The sequence below is a fragment of the Colius striatus genome, chromosome 2 (genome assembly GCF_028858725.1).
Source record: "Colius striatus isolate bColStr4 chromosome 2, bColStr4.1.hap1, whole genome shotgun sequence".
Classification (NCBI taxonomy): domain Eukaryota; kingdom Metazoa; phylum Chordata; class Aves; order Coliiformes; family Coliidae; genus Colius; species Colius striatus.
The window spans coordinates 45656675-45683714 of record NC_084760.1 but is presented as its reverse complement, the minus strand read 5'-3'; the positions used below and the strand labels follow the sequence as shown (position 1 = coordinate 45683714).

Here is a 27040-nt window from a genome sequence, read left to right as displayed (position 1 = left end):
TTTTCACCTGCGTATGGGTGCTTAACTCCTTTTTGGCAGTCTGTGTCTACTGCATGCTGCTCCCAACAACTAGTGGTCAAAGACACCTGTATCAGCTATAACTGCAACGTAGTGGGTTTATTGCCTAGGTTTTCTCCAGGTCATATACAAAGCATACCATCAAAATATTGGAGAATACGAATAGCAATATTGTACATTTGTCTAGAACCTGAAATATTACAAAACATCTCAGCAATGTGTTATTACATTACCCCTCTTACATCCATAAGTCTAAACTATCCTATCTGTAAACAGGACGGGAAGAGAGGAATGAGGAGATTAAGAATAATATTTTCAAAGCCATCTGGGGGCAGAAAGTTAAGCCTCTGGCTCCAGGAACAGAATTTGGATTGCTTCATTATACACCTAAAAATTCTGCACAGAGGAAAGATAAATTCCTATAGCCCCAACAGCAGGAATGTTGCATGGAGCAGAGATAGGGGATGTAGTGCCCGGTGTACTAGTGATTAGTGGAACATGCTAAGGAAAAGGGTGTCTGCTGCTCTATCTCTGCTTTGAACTGGCTGAAACACCAAGGTGTATGTCTCCATAAAACAGCTTCCTTCTTCTTTCACCCAAGCACAAACTCATTTCAGCCATTTAAGACAAACAGCCCCCTCCTTCCACTGAAAAGGCAGAAGCATTATCTAAAGACTGTCTGGTTAAAGAATTTGTCTGGCATATGAAAAACATGGGTTTCATTCCTAAGGCTCAGAGTCTGAGACCATAGCTTTCCCCTTCCTGCAGCCATTGGTTTCCTATGGGAACCTCAAGCCTTTTCTGTTGAAACAAACAGAAGCTCAAGATTTCTGGGGCCACAGAGAAAGTAATGGAGGGTAAGGACTTGGAGCAGATGCCAACTTGAGTTTCTGTTCCCAGGCAAAGCACACAGCTTGTTATCAATCATCACACCTTTCCTGTCAGCTGCCCTACTGTAGTGGGTTTGTGTGGGCAGGTTTTGGTAGCAGGGGGGCACAGGGAGTGGCTACTTTAAGCAAAGAGCTGCCAGACTTCCCCTGTATGTGACAGGGCCAGTGCCAGTCGGCTCTGAGATGGACTCACCGCTGACCAAGGCCAAGCCCATCAGTGATAGAGGTCACACCTCTGGGATTGACAGGTTGGAGAAGGGGAAGAAGTTGCTGCACAGAGGCAAAACTGCAGCAGCAGAAGGTAGTGAGAATGTGCTTTACAGACACCAAGGCCAGTGAAGAAGGAGGGGGAGAGGTGCTCAGGCACCAGATTCCCTTGTGGGCTGTGGTGCAGCCCATGGTGAGCCAAGGGAGGACCCTACACTGGAGTGGATGGGTGCCTGAGGGAGGCTGTGACCCTGTGGGAAGCCCACACTGGAGCAAGTTTCTGGCCAGACCTGGGAACCCATGGAGAGAGAGGAGCCCACATCAGAACAAATTTGCTGTCAGGACTTCTGACCCCGTGGGAGGAATCTCATACTGTACCACGAGAAGCGTGAGGAGGCCTCACCTTGAGAGGAAGCAGCGGCAGAGACCATCTGTGATGGACTGACCATAACCCCCATTCCCCACTCCCCGCACTGCTGCTGGGGTGGAGGGAGAGACTCAGGAAGAAGGGAGGGGTGGGGGAAGGTGTTTTAAGGTTCAGTTTGTATTTTCCATTTCTCTACTCTGTTTTGATTGTTAAGAAATCAACTCAATTCTCCTCAAGTTGAGTCTGCTTTGCCCATGGTGGTAATTGCTGAGCGATCTCCCTGTCCTTATCTCCACTAGTGAGCCCTTTGTTATATTTCTCTCTCCCCTGTCCAGTTGAGGAGAGGGAGTGAAAGAAGGACTTGGTGGGCACCTGGCAGCCAGCCACGGCTAAACCACCACGCCTACCCACTGGGCTAGTGACCCAGGGTTGCTGGCCTTTTTGACTCTTACGTACCTGGTGGCTCAGTGCATGAAACTGGCCTGGTAAATATTCAGGAGGGGAAAGGACAGCAGACACAGCTATCCCACCACTGACCAGGTTCTCTGTGATAACGTTTTGGCTTAGAATATCATAGAATCATAGAATGGTAGGGGTTGGAAGGGACCTTTAGAGATCATCTAGTCCAACCCCGCTGCAGAACCAGGTTCACCTAGATCAGGTCGCATAGGAACATGTCCAGGTGGGTCTTGAAGAACTCCAAGGAAGAAGACTCCACAAACCCTCTGGGCAGCCTGTGCCAGGGCTCCCTCACCTGAACAGTGAAATAGTGTTTTCTTATGTTTAAGTGGAACTTTTTGTGTTACAGCTTCATCCCATTACCTCTTGTCCTGTTGCTAGCTACTATAGAAAAAAGCGATGTCCCAATCTCCTGACACCTTTAGATATTTATAAGTGTTAATAAGATCATCCCTCAATCTCCTCTTCTCCAGACTAAACAGCCCCAGTTCCCACAGCCTTTCCTCATACGAAAGATCCTCCAGTCCCCTGATCATCTTGGTGGCCCTGCGCTGGACTCTCTCCAGCACTTCCCTGTCCCTCTTGAGCTGAGGAGCCCAGAACTGGACACAGGACTTGAGATGAGGTCACAGATGAGAATATACAACTGAGTTCTTTGGTGTAAGTTTGTTGTGCTGCAATCAGCACAGCTAGGCATACTTCTTGAGGGTGCTCTTAAGTGGTTCCATAAAGGGATAAGAATTCCCTCTCAGCTTCTCTGAAACAGGGATGAGAATCTTTATAAGCATACTGCTTTCTATGGAAGCAGGTCCAATCTGGTTCTCTGCACCACTATGGCAACTTTCTATAGCTGTCACTAAGAGGACACGTATACTTGAAAGCTGCTTAAAGCCTAATTTATCTGTGATGGATGTACTCTCTTGATAAAAGTTGTATAATAATCTTGGCATTTCAAATTTAGTCTCCTTCAGTAGCTCTATAACAAGTTGTCCAATTTACAACTCACAATGAGATACTTGCTTTTTGAACAGCTGCCACCACAAGGTCAAGTTGGCACCTAAAAAGCAAACTGTACTCTTTCCTGCTTTATATAAACACATGCGCACACACACAGAAGCACAACTGCACACGAGCACAAAATATCACAAACTGTCCCTACAGACAGTCTGGCAGTTTTGCTGATGATGCCCAAGGCAATGTAAAAACACAATTGCTTTTCTGGAGCTGCAGAGTGCTGGTGCTGTAGTGCTGAGCACAATAAAAAAAGGAGTTTGGACTAAACTGAGAGGAACTTGGAGACGCGACAAAGTAGGGTGTCAGTGCTGCACACACAACGTGTAGAGGTAACCACGCATGTGCCTTGGTAATAATGGCAATTAGTGTCTACAGCTCTATATGCTGGGATGAAAACAGAGATCAAGGTGAAATTTTCACACTTTCACTTCATAATACTTATTCACAAACATGCTGCTAGCTCGTGATACACATCTTTGGTAAATTCCCCGTGTCTGCTTTAGAGTTTTTACCTGGTGTATTCTGAACTTCTTGTGAAGTCTCCTGAACATTTTGGAAATGGGAGATATAAATGAAAACGACTGTGCTCAGCTTGCCTACTCTGTTGCTTTTCCCAGTAATCTATTGCATTTTGGACTTTTTTACACATTTGAAAGAAAACTGATTCACTATTTCTTCTCCTGATGTTGAGTAGATGTGCAAATACTGCTGGTGTCACATAAAAGACAGCCCTACAATTGTATCATTCATCGATTTCTTAAATTTCTTCAGGTTGCTGTTTTTAGGCAAATACCTCTTAAATTCCAGATTCTTACAATGGCATTATCTTAAGTATTTATCTTCCTTAGGTCTTCTCTAATTTTCTAATTTTTCTGAGTTTGTGTCTTTCAAGATAGAAGCTGTCTTGAAGACCCTCTGCAAAACCATGAATCAGAATGTTCAGAATGTTTCTGTAAACCAGAACAACTTGTGCAGATCAACACCCACCTGTACCTACACATGTATCACATTTATTTATATGCATTGATCTTTTGAATTTTGGTTTAGCCCAAGCCATGTCTCTAACACTTTGCTTAACTTCTAAAAGCATTTTAGTTAAAAATGGTCTCACCCTCGTTTACTCAGCATTGCAGTTTGAGACACGAGTGACCACCAGTGTGCTTGCTGGAGCACACTGGCAGCAGAACGCCACAAACCACTTCACGGCCTCTCCAGTACAAAGTCTAACATTTCAGCTCAGACTTGTTTCCTTGATGGTTTAAGGTAAGATGATAGGATGTGATCAGGCCATCCTCTGTCAGAAGGACAGTAATACTCATAAAGGGATAGAGAAGGGCAACACATCTGGATCCAGCACAAGAAGGTCATCAAAGCTTATCAGTGACATCTCATAGGGTAATAAAATTAGCAATGCTTAGAAACAGTGAAAACACAGACCGTAATACACACACGTATATAAACATACAAATGGTTTAGGAAAGGAAGTCATAGGTGTTAAGAGTTTTCACAGCTTCAAGGGGAGGTTGAACAAATTTCCTGGAAGAAAAGTCCACTGAACACTACTAACTACAAAAAAGTCAGGTCTGATTCAGGGAAATCCTGAAACGAAAATACTTGAAGGCTAGGCAATTACAACGGGAAAATATTACATTGTCTCATCCTGCTCTTCTACTCTTCTCTAGATATCTGCTCATGATTCCTGCTGAAGCCAAGATGTCAGATGGCAGAGAGGATATTCAGTGTAATTCAAGATTATTGTTCTTACAAAATGCCAAATCACACTCTCTTAAGAGGTATTTACACAACAAAGAATCACCCTGACCTCGTAACTCGTCTTTTCATTTAAACAAAGGGCACAACATTTTACCTGTACACTCCACAGCAGGACCTAGGACTCTTGTTTGAACTGAAACTTGCCCTAAACGAAGATGTCTGATTTTGATGGAGATTGATGGAGGAATCTGCCACACCCTTTGTATTCTTTGCCTTCCAGTACCATGTCAGTCTCATATCTGGATTGTAAGACAGTATACAGATATTCAGCATCTATGAATATGCACCAGGATTTTAAAATGGGAAAAAAAAAAATCCAAAGTATTGTTGTTTCTTTCTTTTCCAAGAGTGCATTCACGTGTAAAAAGTAAGACTAAGAATTGTTTGCACTTCAATTCTCAGCCTTATTCTGCAACCTTAGGCAAGTCACCTAAATACTGCAGCTCAAATTTCTCCCAGGTGTGTGATGGGGACCAGAACACTTGCTTACAGGGAGGATTCCCTGATTTAGACTCCTGATGTCTTTTGATAACCTTTGTGACAATCCTCCTATCATGAGCTTTTCAGTCCTATTTGTAAAAAGTAGATAGTTTAAAATAAAGGGAAGATCTCTGATAAAAGAACAGGAAATATACAGCAGGACAGACATGAGAAAGCAGTTTGATGACAGAAGGGTGAGAGCACAGAGCAACTGAAGTGGGGGAAGGGGAGAAAAGGAGAAACTAGCACTGGATGTGACATTCCAAACAGGCTGGAAAAGACTGGAAAATGCTGCCATTCACACTGATATCACAGCTTTGCAATTATCAGCTTTTCCAGCTGTGAAAGCATCTGATTAGGTTTTATATTTCTGGGATCTATAAATATATCCTGATTTTTTTTAAAACAGAGTTTGTGCTATTTGCTTTTCATATATTTAAAGATCAGGTGTAAGAAGGGAAGCAGATGTGCTTGTTTTCAAATCTGAAAGTCATAAAAAAAGCATGTAAAGATTTTACACTGGCTGATATAAAGGAAGGAAATAGTAATATTTCAGCTGGGAACAATATCCAAAACCTAGGCAACACATAGTCCATTGGCAGCTAAGCGACATACTTAGTCAACCCAAGAGCAGCAGATGATTAAATCTCATTATACCTGTTCCATTCCAAAACATTTTAGGTACAACTTGTGTCTCTCCAAGCACTTACTGTATTAATGACATCAGGAGCACATCGTAAAATCTAAACAGCTAGTTTTATGCCAGAAGCTATAGCTGGACAACTTAATTCCAGGAATCTCAGAATTATTTCCCACCCAAAGCAATGAATAAGATTGTAAAATCGGCAAAAAAATTATTTCAGCGACCTACCCAGGTTGCTGCAGAATTCTCCTACCATGCCATCTGGGTTAGCAGTAGGGATTTGGGTAAGACCCGTCAGGATGAGAACATCACTGTTTTTAAGAGAAGCCTGGTCCATGGGCTGGAACAGAACACAGTGAAACAAAATGAGTAACATGAGAGTTATAATACAGGTTTCTCTGCACAAAAAAGACTGCGGTATATAACACTGACCAAGAGGAGAACACGTGGAAAACTTTAAACTTAACATCCCTCTATCTGCAGAAACTTTACTGGAGTTAATAAAAACACATACCACTGTTTACCTGCATACTACAGCCCAAAACAAACAACAGAACTGTAACTGGATCCAACTGGAAGTAGTCTCCACAGACTAATCGTTTCATGGCCTCAGGAGCTGAACATTGAGAAGGCAGCAATTTGCTGAGGATGTTGTAGTACAGCCAGGTATGGTTTGACACTTTGCATTCCTACCTCTCCCTGCACTAGTTTCCAACTCACTTCGCTCTGCAAATTGAGGTGTCAGCTTTGATTTCCAGGGCTCACTGTCTACAGAGGGCTGTACCATTTTCCTCAACCATTCAGTGGATTCTCTGTAGGGCATACGACCAGCAAAGGACTTCGGGCTTGAAGCCCTTAACTTTGTGTAGGAAGCTGAATGCCACACCAGGCTGCCCCTTGACTGTGAAGTCTGCTCTTCTGCCTGTAGTATTACAGTAAGGACTTTCAAATATTCATTTGAGATTTGTTTGCATAGTCCTTTTTAGAAGTCTGTTTTTGTGAAATGGTAAATGGCTACTGCTGGTGGAAAAGATAAATTGGTTTAGATTCCTTAATATTGATGATTTTTATTTCATAGAATCACAGAATGGTAGGGGTTACAAGGGACCTTTAGACATCATCTAGTCCAACCCCCCTGCAGAAGCAGGGTCACCTAGATCAGGTTGCATAGAAACATGTCCAGGTGGGTCTTGAAGACCTCCAAGGAAGGAGACTCTACACCCTCCCTGGGCAGCCTGTGCCAGGGCTCCGTCACCTGAACAGTGAAATAGTTTTTTCTTATGTTTAAGTGGAACTTTTTGTGTTCCAGCTTCATCTCAATAACCCTTGTCCTGTTATCTAAGAAATAATCACACATATTAATTCCTTGATGTAGCTATATTAGGCCAAACAGACAAGAATCTCCTTAAAAGCCAGTAGCTGGAAACAAGTAAAAAATCAAAGCTTCAACTGCAACAAAAAAACCATACAAAAAGTGCTGCTCCTAATGCAACAGCAGAGCTAAAATAATATAGAAAACTTAACTTGTCTTACCAGTCTCCCTTAGTGAATGAGACTAGCATTATGGTCTCCTCCAATTCCTTTCTTTGAAGCCTGTGTTAGAGGCTAAGTTATGTCAAAGTGACCTCTGACACACAGGGTCGACAGTGTACGTTATACTGATGACCTACAGTCATAGGTACAATCCCAGATATGTGGTTAAAATGCTGACAGTACCCATCATAAGCATCTATTCATGCCATGTCTGCTTCCTGTGGTTCACAGATTTAGCAGACAGGTTGATGATTATTGGGTCCAAAGAAATCGCGTGGTAACTTGGCCTCTGGCAGACAGTCTGATGTTAAACATCGCTTCTGCCTCCACTGTGCACAAAGGCTCAGACTTTCCCATGTTTGATATTGGCATTGTATTAAAGCAGAATGAAAATGCATACTCATTTCTCACCATTAGGAAACACGGAATAGATATTCAGAAGCATCATTTAAGTGTGACTGTTACAGTTATGTGTAATATTTCTTATTTACAGAACAAATATGTATTATTTATATCCAAAATTTAGCATAATTCAATCTTGAAAAGGTAAAATCCTCTCCTCTCTCTGCAGATGCCTTTAGCTATGGTGAAAAGGTAACTTTTAGCCTCGCCCTGGGCTGGTATGCACTTCCCACAGCTACCATCCAAGTGAAGGTAGGCAACTGTAGCCAGCTGCATGGTGTTTTGTGGTTATTTATTCTGAGAAGACTCTCTTCAGTCTCACCAACCAGGAAAGATTTCTATCAGAGGAGACTTAACAAAGAGACTTCCTTTACTGAACTTAGAAGCTCATTGTGCAGTTAGTTCTTTCGCTCGGTCCCTCAGTGCCATTCTCAAGTAGTTGAGAAACACCTTGCTCTCTTAAGCATGCAAAGGAATTTCATATCAACTTTGTTTATGGTGTGCACCAGCTTGTAGGACCAGACCTGTTACATGAGACTTATTGCAATCTTTGACTCTCCACAGCGTGTCCGTGAAAACGAAATGTCAATAACGCAATAAAAAATCATATTGAATCTGCCTGTGATAATGTACATAATGATTATGCCATATTAGATAAGCATAATTTTAGCTGCTACTGCACTGAGAGGGCTTGCATTGATTTCTGTGGGTTAATGTAAAGAATATGTCTTAAAAGGCTTTTAGTGACATGTCTGAACCTGTCAACTCCTGTTCTCCACTTCAGTGGCAAAGGTGCCAATTCCAGCCTTAGTGAAAAGTGAGGCAAAAATTTTCAGTACATCTACTAGAAGACAGAAGTAAAGGGAACAATTAATGGTGCCAGACCAAATTCCCAAACAAATCTTTTAAAGCTCCTCAGTTCTTTTCTGCAGCTATGAATATGGTCTTGTTCAACCCTTCACTTGTGAAAAAGTTACTCCTTCACTTGTGAAGTTACTCCTGCTGCTGCATCCAAGATTCACCAAACAGTCAACACCCAATTCCAGCTACTCTGTGCATCCCGAGCCATGTCTAAGATAACTGGCTCACTCTCAAGGGCTGGAAGGTACCTCAGGAGATTGTCTAGTCCAACCCCACTGCCAGAGCAGGACCACCTCGAGTAGGTCACACAGGAACTCATCCAAGTGGGTTTTGAATGTCTCCACAGAAGGAGACTCCACAGCCCATCTGGGCAGCCTGTTCCAGTGCTCCATCACACCCACAGTGAAGAAATTTTTCCTTGTATGTCTTTGGAACCGCTTATGATACAGCTTGTACCCGTTGTCCCTTGCCCTATCATTGTACATCACTGAGAAGGGCCTGGCTCCATCCTCCTGACACCCACCCTTTATGTATTTTTAAACATTAATGAGGTCATCCCTCAGTCTCCTCCAAGCTAAAGAGCCCCAGCTCCCTCAGCCTTCCTGGACTGATTATTACAGACATACCATAACTCTGTGCTGATTATAGAAGTAACCTAGACGTAACTTAACATTTGAGAAAACCTTAAGCTGTAATTTATATGACAGAAGTGACCACACTCTCTTCCCATGCTAATTCCTACCCATGCTGCCATCTCCACTATGCCAGCAGTTAAATCCCAGTGCCGGCAGAAAGGGAGAAGGAGGGAAAGACTGGGTGAGTAGTTTTGGTTAGGTGAGATGAACCTTACCCTGTTTGTACCTTGAGAGAAAGAAACGCTTTCCAGGCTGTTGCTGTGTATATTAAACAAGAGGAAGAAGTATTTTTCTATTTGTATGGCCAAATAATCTGTGTCTTTGCATGCTAAACAAACAAATGGTCAGCTGAAGCTCATTTTCAGTAACTACAGAGATATTTCCAGAAGGTTTTATTACTATTCAGAAAACTCTGGGTATGTTTTTACATAAACATATGCTGATTAATTGAATATTCTTTTTAAAACAAAAGACAGCGATTGTTTTCATATGCTGTTAAAAGACGGGAATTTCATTTTGACTGCTCATGATGATTCTATGGAGAAACAGGTTAGAAAACCAATTTTTTTATGCCCAATGAAAAAAATGCTGATTTGTTGAATGCAGTTTTGACTCTGTCCTGATCAAGACATTGTTTTCATTACATATTGTCTGTCAAACATCAGATAAATGAAGAGCTGGTTGGCAACTCAGGCAAAACCACCAGTCATTACAGAATCACCATATTGTAGTAGACTGTAGTGGTGTTCACAGCGGCTAAGCTTGGACAAAAACCATCCACTGTCTTCAAAAAGCATCTGGAAGCAAATAAAGAGACAATGGTGGTATCTGATATGCAGAAGTTATCTGGTAACACTTGCGATGTGGTAAATAACAAAAAAGTGCAAATTGAATTTAATTTCAGCTATCTGGTAAACTATTTGGTCAAACCATGTGTTAGTATAAAATAATGCAAAGTGCAATGGACCACATGCTAAAGACTGAGGTGCTTGGAGAGCACTTGGGACAAAGCAACACTGTCAGCAGAATGAATAGTTCAGGTTTCAAGTCTTGTTAGCAAAGTCCCTAGGGTTTCAGGTGGCCTCACAGTACATGTTACTGCACTTGTTAAAGCTGAAACTGCCTCTTCTTCTGCCACAGGTTGCGGAGAGTGAGTGCAGAATTGCTGCTCATGGGCTGTGTGCTTACCAGGCAGTTCATTCACACACCATTCTCTGCCACGTGGAGGTAATTTCCTTAAAAAAGTGGTTTTACCAAAAGTCTAACCTGACAAACTGAATCACCATCTCATGTCAATGAAAAGGAAACACTCTCAGTTACCAAACTACTTCTTACAGTTCAGTTGCTCCTCATAGGAATATTGCATTCATATATTGTCAAATACTGTTGCTCCTTCACTACATGGGGACGAAATAGCACAACCCAGGCCAGTATGAGGCTGAGGAGAAAAAGGGATTTAGAGTCTCTGATACATTGCGTGCAGCTAAGTACAGACAGACTACTAAGGATGGTTTATCTATTGTAGTTGTTCAGCTCCTGAGAGCAAGCTTTCAAATGAAGGATGCTCAGAAGCAGAGCTTTACCTTAGGGGAAATTACTTACTGATCGTGAACCTGACATATTTTCTGAATTATTTTAAATACCTGCTGCTAATATTGCTTTTAACTATTTCGACAACTTCTGAAGCACACAGTACTGCAAACTTCAAGCCGTTTTTTGCACTAAGAATTTATGGATGTAGAGAGAATTAATTTACTGGAAATTACATCTACAGCACTATAAAGACTTTGCCCTTAGCAGAGCAGGGTGGAAAAGTTGGCAGCCAGTTAGCCATCATTTCTCCCAAGGAAGGATGTTTCAGAAGTGATATAGAAGCAGTCTGTGAACTGTCTGTAAAGACTCTTCAATGAAATATGCATTTTTAAAAAAAGTCACTAATGTTCTATTGTTTAACTCTGTTGAGAATTTCCTATTTAAGGTGAAGGAGAATTTCACAGCTGGCAACTTATCATCAAATCATTGATAACAAAGAATTTTAGTTATCTTTCCATAGTAACTACTGATACCTCCCCACTTACTAGGGAAGTATTTCTTTTCAGTGTCCATCATGTTAGCTCACTGCTTACAGACTTACCTTGGTATACCTTCTGTACTACACCTGATCCCAGCTGCAGTGAGCCCCTCAATTTTCTTTGAGCAAAACCACTTACCCCTATAGAGGACAAACAAAAATCAGGGGCTGTACCTGAGGGTGTGTTGTAAGTAGAGAAGATCCTGAAACATAGGAAACTTTTTCATAGTGTGACTGGATAATCCAATTGGAACTTCCAAGAGCGTAACCGGAGCTGAGAGGGGTGACCTGCACAGCACCAAACAGTTCCTGAAACACCCAACAAGAGACATTAACTTGAGCAAGCCTGCAAAAGAAGTCAGAAAGGTTATTTTATCATCACAGTGATATTAATTTTAAAAGTAGTTCTGCTACTCAAAGCCTTTATGAAGGTAGTTGAACTTTATGTCTGTTGGTTTTGTTTTCCTGTGTCTAACAGGACACACGCTCTGAGAAAAGGTTTTTGTGAGGTAATGCCTAGAGTCTGTCTGGCGTATGAATTCTGTGGCACTGAACCATAACTCTAAATGGAGGAATCAACTTGGGTGTTGATCCTCTGTCTGCCTTTGCTTTACTGAAGAAGACTGTAGGAGCTTTACATGTTTGAAGACTCTGTACTCCCTTAGGCAAATTTTATTAGTATTGTCCATCAGGAAAGAAGAAAGGACAAGTAGCTCTGTACTGATGGAAAACTCTGTTTTGCCACAGAAAACATAAACTTAGCTTCAAACACACTCAGTTTCTAAGTTCATTTCTTTTTAAATGCTATCTACTGGTGACTCAGAAAAAAAACTCTGCAAACTCAATCCAAATTTCAGTTTTGGCTCTAAGCATAAGCAACCCAACAGTTGTCTCCTTTCCAGGTGTCATTAGAAAGTGTATTGCTTTATCTGTACACAGTAATGCGTTATTCCTGTTTTGGAGAAAGGAAAATTAAGCCTCCATGTATAACTCATTAATGTGCTCTACTTTCTGGTTACTGAATAATAGAACAAGCATCTGGTTCATGCAATACTAATGGTTTTTCTAGTATCTCAATATATATTTGGATGCACTGCAAAACAAGGCAGGATTCCATCTCTCAGAGTGTGTAAACCAAGGCTCTGTATTCTGCTGATATGCAGCCACGTGAAAAAGACAACAAAACATTCTTGATGCTGCCACTCAGTTTGGGGTTAACTGACTAATTAGAGTGTGATAATTTTAAAAGTTAGCTTTAGGAAAGAGATATGTTTCTTTTGTCAGGAACTACGAAAGAATGATCGGTTGAGATGCACAGACCTAAAATTAGGTGAGATACATCCATAGTGTGAGGACAGTAAAAAATGAACAGTAACACCCAGTGACACTGAGGAGTCCAAATGCCCTCAACCTGTCCAGTTGCTCTCAAAGCTGCAGCTGTTACTTATGTGAGCAGTCACATTAGTGACGGTTCAGGGTCTTTTTTCACCAACTGTAATGCAGCACCACACAAACCCAAATCCACCAAATGTAGTACACAGCAGCACTGGTTACTGTTCCAAACTATCTTACACATAAACAGCAGTCTCCAAACTTCAGTCACTCATTGCTTAGGGGAAAAAAAAAAAAAAAGCTTTGTGCGAACAATTCAGTTTAGCTACCTTTTTATTCCCTACAGCTCTGAGCAACAACAGTAAATACGGTGTCCCACGTGCTGCCTACAAGCTGTAAGGGAACAGTGTATCTGCAAGCTACTAAATTGTTAGTTCAGTTCATTCTAGAAACTATACTCGATTCTAGTCAGTGGCATTATAGACAACAAATGTTAGCTGGGAACTCTGGGAAAGAAGTTTTTGAAGTTCAGGTCGAACCATTAGGTTTTGTTTACAATCCCTAATTTGCAGTATAAAAGAAAGCAGAGGCTAAAGCACTCAAAAGATTCCCAGAAGTGAGATACCATAAACTCAGAAGGGGATGTGGCTTACAGAGAGAGAGGATACATTCATTTGGTACATCATCCCAGCTCTCAGTGGGCCAGTCATCAACTCCAAATTTCAAGGTATGCCGTCTTAAAATTGGCCTCCCTGAGGAAGAGGAGAAACAAATGGACACTCTCTGATCTCACCAAACAAGAACCTTTCCCGGGGAGCAGACTGAGGGACACTCAGTATAATCTTGTCTTGCTTTCCTAGGCTACTGTAACTAGTTCTTACATGGGATTTAGAAGGAAAATAGAAAAGGAAAGGCATTTCCAGAGAAGAGCTGGGAAACAATAAGCTGTTACTATTGACCTGAGAACAGCTTTACAGGTACTCACAATTTTCTGAGAATACCCCACCAGCTGGATCTTACTGAGTGCAGCATTCACTTCTGGCATCGTGTAGCACTTTCTCCACATAGACACCTCCACTGCATCCTTCAGAGGGGCCGGCAGCAATCTGCAAAGATCAATGGGCATTTTCAGAACCTCCTGATGGACCAGCAGCTTTTATTCCCATTTATATACTCCAGATCTTAGGGTTTTTCTCTTTATTCTTTTTATTTTAAATATGTCTGGTGCTTCAAAGTCAGGAGGAAGACTTTCTGCCTGTTGAGGAGCTGAACCACACTGCCCATTTTGCCTCACTCTTCAGCTCTGTTGTTCCCATCCGGCCCTTTCATCAACAAAGTAGCTGTGATGAAGGTGTTACAGCAACTTTTAAGAATTAAAAAACAGCCACAATCTTGTGATTAAAATACAGCTATCAGACTATGAACAAAGGCTGTCTCTGCTCTCATTTTGTCACCAGTCTCTCACCATTTGACCCTGCACCTCAGTTTCCCTGTCTTCAACTTGGATACCCCACTTGCCTTCTGAGTGCACTGGCAAGGATACATTAGCTGACGCTGCAGAGCTCTTTGAAATCTCCTACACGGAAGTATTTAAGATATTTTACACCAAAGTAAAATCCATCCATTCTGCTCTTCACAGACATTGCAAGTTATCTGAACAGTGTTGTCAAGGGAAAAAGTGAACTGTAATGTCACAGGCTGTAAGAGAGATGGCTAACTTCAAGGGAAATAAATCTTCGTCAGCAACACGAACTGAGGCAGGAAGCAGCATAGCTGCCAAATGCATAAGAATAGGATTTTTTTTCTTTGTATATTAAACCAATGCTAAATCAAAGGCTAATTCAAACCAATTTCCAAAGATTTATGGAAATTGGTCAAGTTTCCTTGATCAATTTGTTTAAAGGAATTTAATTTATTGTTATATCTACTAGGACAGTGAACTCCTCCATAATTCAAGATACTGAAGAAAGGACTAAGGCCAGCTATTGCCAAGACTGCTGTACAGGTCTAGTGAGATAACTGTAATTCCAGCACACACTGGCTGAAAGCATTGTGCTTAAGGAAACAAACAAAGCCTTCAAGGTCTTTTTTTGGGAAGTCATAAGCAACAAAAGGCCAAACAACGTGGATCGTTGTCCACTATCCCACTGAAGCAAATTGCCTGTAAAAGCCTTTAACCTACCATAAGAAGCATTTAGTGTTGGATGCTTTCAGGAGCTTCTCTTCTGGGAAGGGGAGAATATATCTCCAGGTAATGGAGAAAAGTGGGGAATTGTCCTTGGTGACCCAAGTAAAGTTTCTATTAGCCTTGACTCTCTGGCTCTGCTGTAAATGTAGTCTGATCCCTAACAAAGACCAGTGGAACCAGTCTCTGGTGGTTTCATTCTTCCCTGAGTGGCATACAGAGGACTGATGGTTCCTCAGATGTCTGTCTGTTGGCACGCAACCTGTCACTCACGCTTTTAAAATGTGTACAGAAAGTTCCTAGAGGATATGTTAAAGTCTGGAGTGAATCTACTAACACTGTAGCAACATCTTATTATGGATCACCTCATAACAACCAGGGCAGTCATCTACAGCTATAAAACAGATATACAGGTATTGTGAAGCAGCATAGCCCAGTGGTTAAGATACAAAATTTATGCTTAAGAAACTCAGAGTCTTGCATTCTTAACTGGGCATCTATACAGAGACAGTTCCTCCTGTTTGATGCAAAGGATAACATTTAGTACATGACATAAGGTTTTCCTGTTTGAAGGGCGAGGAGGATGACAGTACCAAACTAGATCAGAATGCTGGCCTCTCTTGTCCACACCGTCTCAGGAAACAGTTGTTTCACATATTTTATAGAAAGATGTAAGAAATCATCAAACAGGTAGTCAACAAAGTGTCTTTCATAAGGCAAACTTCCTCTTTGGCCCCCTGAATCCTGGTGAAAGATGCCCTGGCTGAGCACCTATACAGCTTCCATAAGATTGATCATTTAAAATAAAAACTAATGGTAATAAAACTTGCTAAGCAATTAGTTCAGACTGGATCTGTTAATGGAAAAATGTAAGCTACTATAATGAACTTATTATATTTTATACAGTATTTGCATTTAAAATGCTTCAATGCTTTGTCTAATGAAGATGACAATACTTTGTGTTTTATACCAACTATTTAGAGTAGAACTAGCTGAACTGTAAAGCAGTAATGGTGATTGATCAGCCTGGAAAATTGATGTTAGATTCTGAAGTAATAAGTATTCTGTTCTAGCAACAGTCAAGGACTCAGAAGAAAATTCACCAAGGATCACATTTTCTTAAATAACGGATGTCAGTCCAACCCCGCATGTGCTATCAGCCAGGTGTTAATTTGTGGATTGGTAGACGTTTGCTCACATGCTATAATTATCAGTTCCATTCATGCTTGCATGACACTTGTCTCCAGGAATCTCAAAACACTTTGCAAACATTAATAAGTCCCTGTGTATACTCCATGGTGGATAGGTGCTGCACTTTACAGAAGCACAAGGAGATGAAGGGTGAAACTCAGGAAATCACACAATCAGACAGAGAGTTCATATTTGTCGTGTTCCAGTTCACAAACAACACTGGTTTGTACTATATTGGCAGAGTTCATTATATATGAAGTTTTATTACTAAACAGCTGCAGAGCTTCTAGTTACAACTGGCTATCTGCACTAGATTAGCATTTCTTTGCTCTGACTTTGTCTCATGTTTGGGCAAGGTGTGCATTTTATGCCCTGTGCTCTACAGAGGTCCTGTAAGGGTGACAGGACATCATCTGTCCCCAGGGGTAGGTTCTTACACCTTTCTACTACCTCCACTGGTACTCCAATACAACAGCTACTTGGTAGTACCAAGGAGGAACTATCACTATTATGATATTTTCCAAGCACTGTGAGACAGAAAAATGTATTTTAAACATCTCTCCAATAAAAAGACTCCAGCCTTCTACAGTAGTTGGATCAGAACAGAGATTACCTCTCTGTGTTTTCCTCTGGAATAGGCAACGGCACATAAAGTGCTAGACAGCACTTTTTCTAAAATACGACCACCAGGAAAGCAACGTTAAATGAGCTCCTAGATATATGATCCTCCTTTAAACCATGCATACAAAACACACGCAGTAGTGTGACAAGTGTAATGGCTCCAGTTCTCTCTCTTCACATCACTGAGAGCTTCAGGAGCGAGTCCAGTCAGGCCAGGAGACTCCAATTTTTCTCTTTTTTTAAAGCTATTCTGACAGACTATGCATCCTGAGAAAATCCTGATCAACTCTATTGTCTTTAGTTTTGTTTTCCATCTGTGTTTTGTTTGTCTTCTTCAGAAGAGTGAGAGTTACAGGGCTGAGGTCAGACTGCTCCTAAAGTCAGTAGGGGAGTATAGTATATGAATAAACATATGTTAATTTGGATTATTTTCTTTGCTTTTACAACATATTAAATAATGGAATTTTAGTAAATTTCTAAGCCAAGCCATTTTAAGAATTAGGAACAGAAAATGAGAGATCAATTACAAATGCACAAAGCAGCTTTTAAAAATAACTTGCTAATCAACCGTCCCTATCTTTACAATGTGCTAAAAACAAAACTGTCTCCTCCATTGAACATGATGTGCACCTAAATTTGTTTTTATTTCCAAGGAAAGTATTATTTGCAATTAGTAAACTGTATGGATAATGTTTAGATTACATAGGCTTTCAAAGTTTAAGATGTAGAGGACTTTAATTTTGAGTGCTTTGTTTTTACATATAGATGAAACAATGGACATGAAGCTTCCAAGTAACATTTCTCATTCACATTTCAATTTGTTCCCAAGCTTTGAAAATTTTTAAAAACTCTAACTCTGGTCTCCAAGTGTAAGACAGGCTGCAGTAGCTCTGGGAAGGAAGATAGCACTGCTCTCAAGTTGGCCACCTGTGGCCTCCAACAGTTCTAACTTAACTTTCTTAGCATTTCAGCAAACATGAATATAAATATAATTTAAAATCAAAATGAAATTAAATGCAATATAATTAAGTTCGCCTATTAACTTCAAAAACTTTTTATGATGTTAATACAAACATATGATCTGCTGTTTTTATCTGTCCTTGTCGAGCTTAACTATGTGAAGGTAGATCAGGGGAGACTTTTGTGTTACCAGGTCTTCCTCCAAGAATCAAAGGTGTAGTTGTTCAGAAGATCAACAATGTGCAAACCATTTCAGAATAGACACAAGGAATCATAGTTGTAAACCTCTTAGGCTTATTTTCTGCTTAAGGGTAGAAGCAACCTCAACCATGGCTGCTAATCCATCATTACAGTGAATTCTAAACTTTGGTTAGTGTTTTAGGACAGTCACCTTTTCCAGGTGACTTTCTCCTTACCTCTGTACCTCCTTGTTCTTCCACATGGAGGCAGACTGAGCCTTTGGCACACGTTCAATGGAATTCACCAGTTCTTCCATGAGAAGTCTGAAAGGACATAATAACTAAATTAGTATTGCAGCCTTTCACAGGAGAGAACTTTGTCCCAAATGTTTCCAAGCTATCACAGAAATTGTAACAATATTAGGCAGTTTTAAAGAGAGGTTCTTCCCACAGAGACATCACAGCGATTATCCCTCACAAATGCTACCACTGTTAGTCCAGTTCTGCCTGCCTGGTTGTGACAGCAGAGGATCTGGCCCATTGGGTTATGGGTTATTTGGAAAATGGTAGGAAAAAAGGAACTCCCCAAATCTCCTGCTGCACAAGGTGATTTCTTTGTTCCTGACTGTCATATGGAAGGAGAAAAAAAATGTAAAGAAAACTTGTTATCTGATGCATGTTTCTCACTTAAGAGAAGTCAAACATGTTGTCAGAGTGAACCCTCCTTGTCTACATGCACAATCTGAGATAGAAAAATGTCAAACAGTAAAAACTGCCACTGCAGATTTCACTGCACAAAACTAAACAGCATTTGTACTCGCATGCATGCTTCCCCTTGAAGATAGGAGGTGACAGATGTAACTCCAGAAGAATGGCATCTGGAATTTCTTGGGATGAGAAGGAGCACACTAGTACGCTCTCCAACAAGACTGTGCTTGTTATCTTCAGCTATGGGCCACCAATACTCCAGAGGTCTACTTCTAGTTCATATTTATACAATTCCTTTCTTCTACAAGGGCCTCCAGTTTCTGTTTGTTTTTACACAAAGACAGAATTACTCTGTCATGGAAAGTTTGCATAGGACCTTTAATAGACAAAGATTCCTGTCCTAAAATGCTTACAGAGTAGTTCAGATACCATGGCCTAATCTGCTTTCTAATTATTGAACATGGCAGCCGTTCTGCATGAGAGATGCACACAGCGTAAGTTCAGTTAGACTTCATCTAGAGTCTAACCTGAAGCTTTTGGTATTGACCTATCCAACTGACAGACAACTTTGTAAGAGATGACTGCCAAATTTGATAATCAAGTTTTCGACTGCATTGTCAGGCCTTTCACTTCCTACTTCGATCTCATATTTCTGCTTTTTTTCTTTCTTAAGAGTTCAGAGCTTATGTATCTCAGCTGTCACTTGAGATGAACTTTAAATCCCATTCCATGGTGTGCAGAAAAGTGTGATTACATGAATTTCAAATGCTGAAAAACTGCAAAGCGGTAATCTTAAAGAAATTTATTGTTGAAGAGACTGGTGATTCCTCCTTTCTGTAAGGGGAACAGAGAGGAGCGGGAGAGATCTTTGATTCATGGTTTTTGAAGGTTTGAAGCTGGCTATACAGTAATTTCTGCTCAAGGTGTCTCAGCCTACTCAAGATCTACTATCCTAAACCTACTGCCTGGACTTAGCAAAAAGCACCTGCTGTAAATGTTGAAGACAGATGGTTCCAGAAGTTGAGAAACATTGAGTTAACACATTTGCAGCACTAAGGACTTGGCTGTAGTTCAGCTACTGCCTAAGAGCCTCTTTGGAACATTAGCCACCACTCCTTTACCCATATTGTCCTTTACACTTTTCCTTAGCAGTGATGAAAGAGGAACAGAGAATATTAAGGGGCTTTTTACCTGCCAATTTGAACAGTGGGCTCAGTGGCATACACTGTGCCAGTGAATCCTGTGTACTCTGTGATATAGGGCAACGCCATCATGCAGTGATAGTTTGAGATCAAGATTACATCTACTGTGGAGAGGTCAAGCAGCTCAGTCTGAAAACAGAGGAAAGAGAGAAGCAACATGTAACCCTTTCATGCAGTTTAAGCAATGGCAGAAAACCTTCTTGTTCATTTCTTTTTTTTTTTAAACTTCACATTGTAGGAATTTAATTGGTTTATTAAAGAAAGCCAGGAGGGGGACATGTCTCAGATCTGGCAAAGACTAATGTTTCCTTTAAATTAAAAAGATTTATTTAAAAAAAACCCTAACATGTTTTCCTTCTCAAATCCAAAAAGGAAAATATGTCCTGGGTTTGTCTATCTCTTATGTAATGAAATGGCTGCTGTTAAGAGAGGCACTATGATTACACTTTTATCAAACGACTGACGTTTACTTCCTTAGGGGGGAACACTGAGCAGACACCCAAAACTTCTGCAGTACCAAGGTAGCAGGGTGTCTTTTATGTGGCACGTGGTACTGTGCCCCAGGAGCCCTAGAGGTAAATTTACACTGTATTTATTCATATTCTTAAAATAATTCTCATATTTTCTCTAACTGGCATCTTTATCATTCACATTTTCTACAGCAGGAGATTAAACTCATTCACAGAATACAACAAAACAGATGGGTGGGTCCAATTTGTTTTGATGTGACAGTTAAGACAGTAGTTCAGAGAGTGAAAGAAGATTTCACACACTGTTAAAGGAATTTTAATTAGAAATATTTACTGGTAATGCTATAACACAAATGGTGTCAAGTCGGAAATTTACAAGATATACGACCTCTAACTCAGTTATTATAGAGCAGCTAATGGAATTCAACACTCATCAAGCACATATTATCTGATTACAAGGCCTGGTCCAGCAATTTGAATCAAAAAGGCAAGAAAGTAGGTCACTCAGCTTTTCAGAGGGCTGACACAGTGCTCTGGTGACAAGCTGCTTAACTCATAGCTAAATGTTGACGGTTTCAATCCATGATCACAGCTAATGTTGGAGGCATGATCTCCAAGCCAAGTACAGTGGGTACATCCTCAGATTCACGACAGGGGATCCTTTAATCTTGTGAAGCTTGCCAGGTAGAAATACACTCACTGCAGGGCATCAGAGTCTGCTGACACCTCCTCCTACCATGACGGCCCTTCATGGCTTGGTTTTTGTCTGTGTCCAGACCTTACAGAATGAAATGGGGGGAGTCAGTCAGCCCTGAGCTGAATTCCAGCCCAGCAAGCCATCAGGAAGATACAGACTACCATTTTCAAGCTTAAGTATCTCATGTCTCAGCATCCTAGAAGCATTTACTAATAGGATGAAAAGGGTGTCAAAACCAAAACAAAGTAAAATCTTCCCTGGGACTTGTGGCAATCTTACTCAAAGTGCCTATGATGTGAAGAGGTTGAAAAATGCTTCCTGAATGTGAAGTGAGAGAGACCAGGAGGCTGCCAAGCAGAGAGGGCTTCACCCTGCACTCTGACACATGGAAGCGTACTCTGCACTGAGACAGCCTCTTATCACCTTGTGGCTTCTGGATTACATTAAAAACTTGGCTTTCTTTGGAAATGGTGTTCCTGGAAGTGATACTGTGATTCTCTAACTGCTTTTGCAGGCAAGTTTCTTCATAAGAAAGTGATGTGGTATGAGACAAAGAAAAAGTCTCTTTTACACAAGCTCTTCCTTATACTGTACTGCCAAACACCAGCAAATTTCTACTCTGCTGATGCATTCATCTGCCATGACATCTGAACTGTCCTCCAGGCAGGGGAGCCCCTGAAGCTGGAGATGTGAGTTGTGAATCACTAGCAGATCCGTTCCCAGTGCTTGCAGTGAAGAGTTGGCATCTGGCAGAAACTTTGGAAACAGAAGCATTTGAGAGGCCATTTGTAAAGTCCGTACAACAGTGACATGTGCAGCTGGTTGCTGTCTTCTAGTTGTAACATAAACTGCCAGAAAACAGAGTTAGATTCAGTGATGACACCGGTATAACGAAGCATCAACTCCCCGGTAGTCATGTTTAGGGGTACACATATGGCTAGTTTCCAGCTCAAAAAGGAAGCCTAGCTGAAGTACCCTAAACCCCAGTAGGTTAGCATTCCTGAGCATGGTCTCAATTCCAAATGGAGTCCAGAACATAAACTCCACTCTTCCAAGGATCTGGGATATAACGGCACTTTTGGGCACAGAGATGCTTCCTACATCTTTCCCTTCCACAGATCAGTAGCCAGAAAGCACACAAGAACCCAGAATTATTAGAGTATTGATTTGTTTGTTTGTTTGGGTTTTTTTTGACTAATTATATCCATTCCTATTGGCGAAGACAAACAATTGAACACAGTTCATTTGAATCACAGTTGAAATGTTGATTTGTTGCTATCCCTTGCCAAAATCAGTACTAGAGTTGCCAACTTGCTTTAAGAATCAAGATTACAAGACTCAGAAGCTGCAAAAGGTGAATTGCATGAAATCAGCTGACAGAAGTGCTATTGCCAGAACCTCAGCAATGTGACAACAACCTTTGAGGCTGCTTTGTACTTCCTGTCAACAAGATCAGGCAGAAAGGAAAAAAAAAAAAATTGCTACCCAAAAGCAAGAGTCTCCATTTTTGAAAGACAGAGAAAACATCCCAACATGAAATGAAAGAAGTGATGTCATCAGTCTGAATACAGCTGAGGAGAGAGCATACTATTCCAAGGCTATTCCCCATCGTCCCCACAACTCTGCTCAGTTTTTTACTTCTTCAGCTCTCCTACATACACTGTAAATTTGTTGAGCCAAGTAAGCCCAGTTAATTCAAACATTCTCAATAATCTTGCTTTTTTTGTTTAAAGCCAGATATTCTTGAAAAAAACCAAACAGGTTGAGAAGCAACTTGCAGTTATGTCAGTGGATATGAAGGTACAGTTCTTCCCTCAAAGATGCAGTGACAAATAGCTAAGAAGACAGCAAAACTTCTTGAACTAAATTTGCTGCTGGCAGAACAGCATGTCTGACTGTAGCCCAGCAGAATCAAACAGTGGCTTAACCACACGGTCGGCTCCCTAGGGAAGCTCCACTAGGCAGGTCATGCATCTGTGGTTAGAGACAAGCAGTTTTCCTTGTCTTCATTCACTGCCCTTATCTAGATCAGCACACGTATCCTGTCATAATCGAGTCCAGCTTTGTCACACTGTCTTTAGAAGGCCCATAAAAAGGGACAGTTAAGTCTTATTCTTCTGTGAGATATTGATTTGCTCAAGTCTTCCAAAATCATTGTTGAAAAGGGCTGTTTCCATCCTTTTTCCAGTGTCACAGGTATTAGATGCACCTTAACAACATGGAGATTTTAGTACTGCTATTTATTAAGAAATTAGTATTAATCTGATAATAAGAATTTAGCAAGTTTCTCCCACATGATTGGAATAATATTTTTCAGTAAGCCTTAAATAAACTCACCTCTGGTAAACAGAACTCAGGCACAGAGTCTACAAACACATGGCCAGAACACTCCTTTAGTTCCTGTAAGAAAAGTGCAACACCAGAGAAGACACAATGTTATTCCAATGCAGCAGATTTTGTACTTTCAAAACCTTTTCTTTATCACAAGTAATTTCCAGTCCCTTACTGCATGATGTTTATCCCCCTTCTACATACAATTGGCTCCAAGCAGACCTGCTGAAATTGCTTTCATGCAAGATGAAGCTGCTTGGGACTTCAAGAAGTCAGATCCTTGTTTGGAGGAACACAGATAGCACTCAGGTAGGTAAGGAGAGACCCTGGTAACCCCTGACTGGTTTTGCTTGGGCCATGAAGGAGGTGTTGTCCTATGAAGCTGTGTTTGTTTTGCTCTTCCAACTGCAGACGTGTTGCCTGGGAAATCTGTAACAATGCAAGTTGACTTTATCTACCAGAATCCGCATGAAATGAAAAGTGAATTGTGAAGACCAGTCTTTCCGGAGCTGCTGCTCTCCTGACCCAGAAGGTGTGCACAGTTATCTCACAATTGCCCTGGCTATCTTCTAAGTTTGGAATTTAGTTTTGGTTCCCAAGAATATCAAACCTTTTCTGTCTTATTAGGAGCAGAATACAATTTTTAGCCCCTTTTTTTAACCTGTCTCATAGCACTGCATGAAATACCTTTTGGCGATCTAAGCTCCATGTGGCACCTTTTGTTAGATTCATCTCTACTGGATCTCTAGTCCTCTATTTTCTTCCTCTTTTTTTCAAGGCTGACATCAGAAATCTTTGTCACATGAAAAGTCATATTCTTCAGGGTTATGTATGGAACAAAAATATTCCCAATTCTAGTTCTCACACACCTCACGGGCCACCTATCATCCACTTTGCCTTCTCTTGTGGATGCTTCCCTTTGCTCGTCCCAAAGTGAGTGGTCTCAGACAGCTTCAGAATGACAGAATTAAAGATTGAATACAATTCTTAATAATTACAGTGGACCTGCCAACTAATAACAAATGAGCAATTACATCTAGTGGCAGAAGTCTAACCTCATCTCAAGGGAGTTCAAAATGATTAAAACTAGACTGCAGCAAATTTCAATGCCTCTTCCAGACTTAAGTTTTATAACTGTCATCCGGAGAGTGCTATAACAGGAACATCCACCCGACATGATAAAACATCCCCCTTTGACTCCTTCTGTTGCCTTTTTCCAGCATGGGTCAAAGAATTTACCACTCCAAGCAGTTACAATGGTCAAGGTGAAGGTAAGAGATGCTGCCTTTGAATTTTTAACACATGATTTCCATTGACGCTGTGCAAATTAGAAGATTTCTCCTGAGCACCAGACAGGGCAGAAGCAGCACCACCACAGAAATGTAAACACATCACACGTGAAAATACACAGAACGCAGCCCAAAGCTCTGAGACCAAGGCTAGGGCTCAGGAGAAACAAATTCCAGGGAATTCAAAATGAGTAACTCCATTCCTGTCACTCAGTCTTTGTAGCTCTGCGATTGCCAGTTAGCATGTGCTCTGAATAGAGCTGTTACTATTTTACTAACAGAAATGCTGCCTATACAGTTTCTTTTGTCTCCAACGAAAAGAAAATTCAGGTCTTTAATCTGTGATCTTCAGCTCCCTTGCCTGTAAAAATCAGATCAATCCATTTTGTCCACCTCAAAGTCCCCTACAAAGGCAACTATTATTACTGTTTCCTTTAATGTTCACATAGTCAGAGAACAGTCTATTAAAACAGTATTTTCTCTGCTGATACCTATCGCTGCACATATTTGAAACGTATCTGCCTATTTTACTAACATCTGACATATTTTTGTGTTCATTGTTCCCCTACAGCAGATCCAGCTGGACACTGCAGTGCCTAGTTTTGGTTGAAGCCCCGGATAAATTCTGCCTACAAATCTAATGCAATGAAAAGAGGGGAAAAAAGACAAACTCTGTGTGTCTGATGTAGCTGAGTAAGTCCTGTGTCTTAGAATTAGGAAGCTGGAGATAATATCCTCCCTGCAGAGCACGTGTTGATTTCAGAGGCCAAACACATGCTTTTCCTCTGTAAGAGACCTCCCATGGGCAAACCATTCACTTTTTCATAGTTCTCCTGCCTAAAAAAGGGTATGATACCAACCTCATTTATAAGCATGCTATGAAGCTTCAGTGTCAGAAAAGTGAGACTGTTGAATAAAAGGCATTCTAAGGAGGCAAAGCACTATTATTTATGGAGCTCCATTAAATAAGAAAATATTCATACTGATGATTTCTACATTTTAAGAAGATTTTTTAAAAAAGCTAGGCTACCTCTGAAGACTGAAAGCCTCAGAGCTGCTCTTAGCATTTAGTTTCAAAACGTTCTGCTCTACAAGGACATCATGGCTGGTAAGGGTATACAAAGAAATCTTTGCAGTGAGTCAGCATGGAAGTATTGTTCCTGCAGTGCAAGCTCCTAACGTGTCAGGCAGCTTTTTCGCACGGCAAGAAAACTCTAACCATCAATATAGTACCTTGTCCAGAAACGTGCTTCCATCTTTCAAAACCCAACCAGGAAGTCTGGACAGCCTGGGACTGCGGAGAGAGAAACAAAAAATATTGTAATATGAACAATACCATTATCGGTGGCTAAGCATACACCTTCTATTTGGTGTCACACAGGAAGAGAACACCATTTCCATCTCAGGGAACTAACAACCTCAATAAAACAGATAGACAGTTTCACTGTGTTTAAGTGTTCACTGAAATGACTTTTACAAATCATGATTGTGACACTTTTAAGTAAAAAGAACCAGAGGATGGCATGTGTGCAGAGTTTGATTTTATTCATTTGCAGCAAGAATTTTAAAAAGGCTCAGTGCAGCATATCTTGCCCTGCAGTGAAACTGTCTGAATGACAGGGCCCAGAGGGTGATGATCAATGGTCAAGTTGGAGGCCTGTGGTCAGTGGGGTTCCACAGAGGTCGGTTCCAGGACCAGTCTTGTTCAACATCTTCATCAACGACCTGGATGAGGGGACAGAGAGACCCTCAGAAAGTTCCCTGATGGCACCAAACTGGGAGGACTGGCTGATTCACCAGAGACTACGGATCTTGGCTGGCTAGAGACTTGGGCAGAAAGGAACCTCATGAGGACTAGTGTAGAATCCTGCCCAGAGTCCTGCATCTGGGGAGGAAAAACCCCCTGCACCAGGACAGGCTGGGGGTGACCTCCTGGAGCGCAGTTCTGCAGAGACGGACCTGGGAGTTTTGGTGGGCAGCAAATAAACATGAGCAGTAATGTGCCCTCATGGGCAAGAAGGCCAATAGCATCCTGGGATGCATAGAGTGTTGCCAGCAGGTCAGGAGTGGTTCTCCTCCCCATCTCCTCTGCCCTGATGAGGTCTCATCTGGAGTCTTGTGTCCACTTCTGGGCTCTCTAGTTCAGGAGACACAGAGAACTGCTGGAGAGGGGCCAGTGCAGGGCTACCAAGATGCTGAGGGGATTGGAACATCTCTGTGAGGAGGAAAGGCTGCAGGACTTGGGGCTGTTCAGCCTGGAGAAGAGAAGGTCGAGGGGGAAACTCATTAACACAAGCATTTAAAAGGTAATGTCAAGAGGATGAGGCAACACTTTTTTTCTGTTGTCTGAAGTGACAGGACAAGGGGTAACGGGCACAAGCTGGAATCCAGCAAGTGCCACTGGAGCAGAAGAAAATTCTTGGTGTAGAGGTGAGGGAGCCCTGGCCCAGGCTGCCCAGGGAGTCTCCTTCTTGGGAGGTTTCCAAACCCATCTGGACACGTTCCTGTGACCTCTGATCAAG

At 41.3% G+C, this 27040-nt stretch overlaps 1 protein-coding gene across 3 annotated transcripts in view; it reads right to left on the bottom strand.

Annotated features, from left to right (window-relative positions):
- Positions 1–27040, bottom strand: part of INTS9 (integrator complex subunit 9) — a 73603-nt gene that overhangs the window by 37361 nt on the left and 9202 nt on the right. For 2 of the 3 annotated variants that reach the window (XM_061990581.1, XM_061990582.1), the window contains 7 exons: positions 25752–25812; positions 23236–23298; positions 19721–19860; positions 18059–18145; positions 13671–13791; positions 11528–11662; positions 6080–6191 (listed from right to left, as the gene is read on the bottom strand). In XM_061990581.1, coding sequence (XP_061846565.1) covers positions 6080–6191; positions 11528–11662; positions 13671–13791; positions 18059–18145; positions 19721–19860; positions 23236–23298; positions 25752–25812 — 719 coding nt within the window. The remainder of the gene's footprint in view (positions 1–6079; positions 6192–11527; positions 11663–13670; positions 13792–18058; positions 18146–19720; positions 19861–23235; positions 23299–25751; positions 25813–27040) is intronic. The other variant, XM_061990583.1, reaches the window with a different exon arrangement.